General features: G+C 42.3%; 1 protein-coding gene across 1 annotated transcript in view; it reads right to left on the bottom strand.

Moving 5' to 3' along the window:
* The window catches only part of sass6 (SAS-6 centriolar assembly protein), a gene marked incomplete at its 3' end in the record, with an annotated part of 15,493 nt that extends 14,219 nt beyond the window's left edge, over positions 1 to 1,274 (bottom strand). Inside the window, exons 1-2 of the mRNA XM_080521345.1 lie at positions 1,171 to 1,274; positions 984 to 1,068 (exon numbers count right to left, since the gene is read on the bottom strand). Coding sequence (XP_080377471.1) covers positions 984 to 1,068; positions 1,171 to 1,229 — 144 coding nt within the window. The 5' untranslated portion in view covers positions 1,230 to 1,274. The remainder of the gene's footprint in view (positions 1 to 983; positions 1,069 to 1,170) is intronic.
* Positions 1,275 to 4,597: the final 3,323 nt, after the last annotated feature.

Here is a 4,597-nt window from a genome sequence, read left to right as displayed (position 1 = left end):
GATGTAATTTGGACCAGTAATTACATTTAGATGTAATTTGGACCAGTAATTAGATGTAGATGTAATTTGGACCAGTAATTACATTTAGATGTAATTTGGACCAGTAATTAGATTTAGATGTAATTTGGACCAGTAATTAGATTTAGATGTTATTTGGACCAGTAATTACATTTAGATGTAATTTGGACCAGTAATTACATGTAGATGTAATTTGGACCAGTAATTACATTTAGATGTAATTTGGACCAGTAATTACATTTAGATGTAATTTGGACCAGTAATTACATTTAGATGTAATTTGGACCAGTAATTAGATTTAGATGTAATTTGGACCAGTAATTACATTTAGATGTAATTTGGACCAGTAATTAGATGTAGATGTAATTTGGACCAGTAATTAGATGTAGATGTAATTTGGACCAGTAATTACATTTAGATGTAATTTGGACCAGTAATTACATTTAGATGTAATTTGGACCAGTAATTAGATGTAGATGTAATTTGGACCAGTAATTACATTTAGATGTAATTTGGACCAGTAATTAGATTTAGATGTAATTTGGACCAGTAATTAGATTTAGATGTAATTTGGACCAGTAATTAGACTTAGATGTTAATTGGACCAGTAATTAGATGTAGATGTTAATTGGACCAGTAATTAGATTTAAACACATTAATTGGACCAGTAATTAGATTTAAATGTAATTTGGACCAGTAATTAGATTTAAACACATTAATTGGACCAGTAATTAGATTTAAATGTAATTTGGACCAGTAATTACATTTAGATGTAATTTGGACCAGTAATTAGATGTAGATGTTAATTGGACCAGTAATTAGATTTAAACACATTAATTGGACCAGTAATTAGATTTAAATGTAATTTGGACCAGTAATTAGATTTAAACACATTAATTGGACCAGTAATTACATTTAGATGTAATTTGGACCAGTAATTAGATGTAGATGTTAATTGGACTCACTCGTCTCTGCGGGTTCTGGTTCTGGTTCTGGTTCTGGTGGGAACCCGCCGGCTGCAGCTGGATTGACACCCGAATATTCGCTTTCCTGTGGGAAAACAATAACTGCTGTTTGTTAAAAAGTCGAAAAAAAAGACGCATAATTCCTGTGAAATGTTTGGACGTCGCGTGATTTGTGAAATATTCAAACCTGTCGTCACAGTCTCGGTCTCGAACCACCACCTGCAGCTCCCTGCTGAACAGCTCCATGGCTGCCAACCGCCACGCGCTCCCGGTAAATCCCCGGTAAACTCCGTTAAATCCCCGGTAAACTTCGTTAAATCCCCGGTAAACAGGTCCGGTAAACTCCCACACGGTCGGTTTCCCTTCAAATCGCTCCTCGTATTTGCCGCGTCGCAGCCGCCCAAAAGGAAACCGGAAGTAGAACTCTTCTTCGTTTCAACACTTTGCAAGCTGCGCTGCTGCCACCTGCAGGCGGGAAGTGAGTCTCACACAGGCCGGCGTCTAAGTGAGCGGAGCCGGCGACCGGACCAACATGGCGGCGCATGTGTTGAATATTGAACGATACGATTGATCTCGGCCTTTTTAAATCAAAGCTGAAAACCATTTTTTTATTTTTTTTTATCTCGGGCAGTGTATTTATCCTGTATGCTATATATGTATAGCATATATATTTTATACACCACATATTTTATGAATTTCTGGAAGCTTCCACCAACCTGCAGCACCGGCGCTCCTGTGTTGTTGTTATGTTGTTGGGGGGAGTTTTTCCTTTCCACAGTCGCAAACACACCTGCTTGCTCATGTGGATATGTTGGGCTTTTCTATTTTCTCCATAAAGCACATTGGAATGACTGTAATGTATTTAAAAATGTCTTTAAAAAAAAAAAAAAAGTAAGAAGTTATTCTTAAATGTGGCAAAGTTTCTTTAAAAAAAAAGTGTTCAAGAGTTTTATTACAAAATGTGACGCTATTACATAATGAGTTGAACATTTATTACATTATTCCATAATCCAACGTATCTAAAAAAAACAAACAACTAAAAAAAACACTTAATTGTAATATGCAATAAAATGTTGGGAAATGGCCCAAAAACATAAAAAAAATTATTGTTTTTATGTATTATTATTGTATTTGTTTCTTAATGTATTGTTTTTATAGCTTTGTTGTAAAGCACTTTTGATACCACTGGGTTATTGTAAAGGACTATACAAATAAAATGTGATTGATTGATTGATGACACCTGGAATAAATTAGAAAAACATAAAAATAAAATACGCGTGAAGCAGATGATATAAGATATTCACAAAGTAACATGTTACAACAGGCGGAGGAGCGCGTGCGTTGCTTTGTGGACAGAGAAGTGTGTAAAGAAGCGACGATCCCTGCGCGTCTTCCTAATAAAAAAATAAAAAAAGTAGCGGTATTAACGGGACCCTGTCGTGTGTGTGCAGGTCTGTATGTTTATACTGGACCGTCTCAGGATCGTCTTCAGGGGACTTGTTGGAGCTGAAATACCGTGAATCGCGGTGCGTCATGGCACTGCGCTCTGGCGCGGCACTTCTCCGGCACCGTGGATTTGTCCTGCGCGACAGAAGCTCTTCGTCTATAGTTTGGACAGAGAAAGAATGACACGCGCTCGTCGCCCAATGCGGCCCGATGTATTTGACCGAATTGAGTGTATTTGGCGATCGACGCGGTGACGTCAGCCTCGGACACGTTCCGCACGGCGGACTGCGGGAAGAATCTCATTGACGCGTGACGGAGATACTTACCATCAGACTAGAAATGTGTTTTACTGCTGTATTAAACACTGTACATAGTTTAATTGTATATAAGACATACACGTCCTCTCCCAGCTACACATATATGAATAAATAGTGTAATAGAAATGCCTGCGCCATGACGCACGGCGAGACTTTAAAAAGAAACCGAACTTCCTCGTCAGAAAACATTGTTTGGTGAAATAATTAGATGTTTTTCTATTATTTGCTACTGAGTTTATTTGTCCTCGTTGCTTAAAATGAGAGTGACGGTGGTTTATTGACGTTGGTAGGGACTTACAGTTCAGTCAATATATCCAAACATGTATTACCTGAACGGCTATCTATCTATTCATCTATCTATCTATCTATCTATCTATTCATCTATCTATCTATTCATCTATCCATCCATCTATGTGTGTGTGCGTGTTTCATATTAGTGTGAGACTGAACACACACACACACACACACACACACACACACACACACACGCACACACGCAGAAGCAGATACATTTACATTAACGTGTTTTCTTCTCCTTGCAACACGTCACTGGGTGGACGTCGTGAACGCGCCCCGGCGGAGCTGCGCGCTCCGGCCACAGTGACCGTGACCGTGAGGACTCCGGGAGGGACGGACTGAGCGCCACGGCTGCAGGACGTGATGACAAAGTGTCTGTCCTCTGGGGCCGCGTCCTCGGCTTCAGTCCACCGGATCAAGAGGAGCAGAGTGTCGCCGCGGGACCCGCACAGCGACTGTCAACTGAGCAGGTGAGCCGCACGCACCTGTCCCCTGTTATCTGTCCCCTGTTATCTGTCCCCTGTCCCCTGTTATCTGTCCCCTGTCCCCTGTCATCTGTCCCCTGTTATCTGTCCCCTGTCACCTGTCATCTGTCCCCTGTCATCTGTCCCCTGTTATCTGTCCCCTGTCACCTGTCACCTGTCATCTGTCCCCGGTCCCCTGTCCCCTGTCATCTGTCCCCTGTCACCTGTCCCCTGTTATCTGTCCCCTGTCACCTGTCATCTGTCCCCGGTCCCCTGTCCCCTGTCCCCTGTCATCTGTCCCATGTCCCCTGTCAGCTCAGTGGACTCGGCCAGGACTCACAGATTTACTTTATATGATAATAATAAAAAACTAAAAAACAACCTCAGTGGACATCGTCTACCGCCACTAGTAGATGTTGGAAATGTCAAAACAATGTAGGGGGCGCTGTGGAGCCATGAGCCGCTTTACCAGACACATGCGCAGTGACCATTACACATAAAACGGTTGGGGTCAGAGTATGTTTTGGTCAGTGGAACTACAGTGAAGGAAAAGATGTTAAAAAAACAAACAAAGTGAGTCATTATTTAAAATTCAACGTATTTTTCATTCATCAGATTCAAGAAGGGACAAGCGAAACTTTGAAAACCGATTGATTTTCATTTTGTGTTTCTCAAAAAAAAAATCTGCATCCTGCATCCCTCCATCCTCTCCTCCCTCCACATCCCTCCATCCTCTCCTCCCTCCACATCCCTCCATCCTCTCCTCCCTCCACATCCCTCCATCCTCTCCTCCCTCCACATCCCTCCATCCTCTCCTCCCTCCACATCCCTCATCATCTCCTCCCTCCACATCCCTCCATCCTCTCCTCCCTCCACATCCCTCCATCCTCTCCTCCCTCCACATCCCTCCATCCTCTCCTCCCTCCACATCCCTCCATCCTCTCCTCCCTCCACTGGCTCCCAGTCACGTTCCGTGTTGGAGTTAAAAGACGAGAGTGAACATTTAAACACAGTTTCTCTCTCCGGCCTCCTTCACCTGGTTGTTCCTACCAGAGGCTCAGGTGTGAAAAACAAGCTGCTTGTGGTTCCA

The sequence above is a fragment of the Blennius ocellaris genome (assembly GCF_963422515.1).
Source record: "Blennius ocellaris genome assembly, contig: SCAFFOLD_230, whole genome shotgun sequence".
In the NCBI taxonomy this organism is placed as follows: domain Eukaryota; kingdom Metazoa; phylum Chordata; class Actinopteri; order Blenniiformes; family Blenniidae; genus Blennius; species Blennius ocellaris.
The sequence above is the reverse complement of the archived record's forward strand: the minus strand, read 5'-3'. Positions and strand labels throughout refer to the sequence as shown.